The sequence below is a fragment of the Mesitornis unicolor genome, unplaced genomic scaffold (assembly GCF_000695765.1).
Source record: "Mesitornis unicolor isolate BGI_N332 unplaced genomic scaffold, ASM69576v1 scaffold29284, whole genome shotgun sequence".
In the NCBI taxonomy this organism is placed as follows: Eukaryota; Metazoa; Chordata; class Aves; order Mesitornithiformes; family Mesitornithidae; genus Mesitornis; species Mesitornis unicolor.
Genome location: NW_010182547.1, coordinates 1 through 243, shown reverse-complemented (window position 1 = coordinate 243; position 243 = coordinate 1). Strand labels below are relative to the sequence as shown.

Here is a 243-nt window from a genome sequence, read left to right as displayed (position 1 = left end):
GGAGAGCCGGGAGGGGGAGGCCGTGGCCAAGGAGTGGAAATGCGCCTTCATGGAGACCTCAGCCAAGATGAACTACAACGTCAAGGAGCTCTTCCAGGAGCTGCTCAACCTGGAGAAGCGGAGGAACGTCAGCCTCACCATCGATGGGAAGCGCTCCAGCAAGCAGAAGAGGACAGACAAAATCAAGGGGAAGTGCAGCGTCATGTAGAGCCCCCAGACTGGCCCGCACCCCCCTCCGGTCCC

General features: G+C 60.9%; 1 protein-coding gene across 1 annotated transcript in view; it reads left to right on the top strand.

Moving 5' to 3' along the window:
• The window catches only part of LOC104540093 (GTP-binding protein Di-Ras2-like), a gene marked incomplete at its 5' end in the record, with an annotated part of 605 nt that extends 397 nt beyond the window's left edge, over positions 1-208 (top strand). Inside the window, one exon of the mRNA XM_010183819.1 lies at positions 7-208. Coding sequence (XP_010182121.1) covers positions 7-208 — 202 coding nt within the window. The remainder of the gene's footprint in view (positions 1-6) is intronic.
• Positions 209-243: the final 35 nt, after the last annotated feature.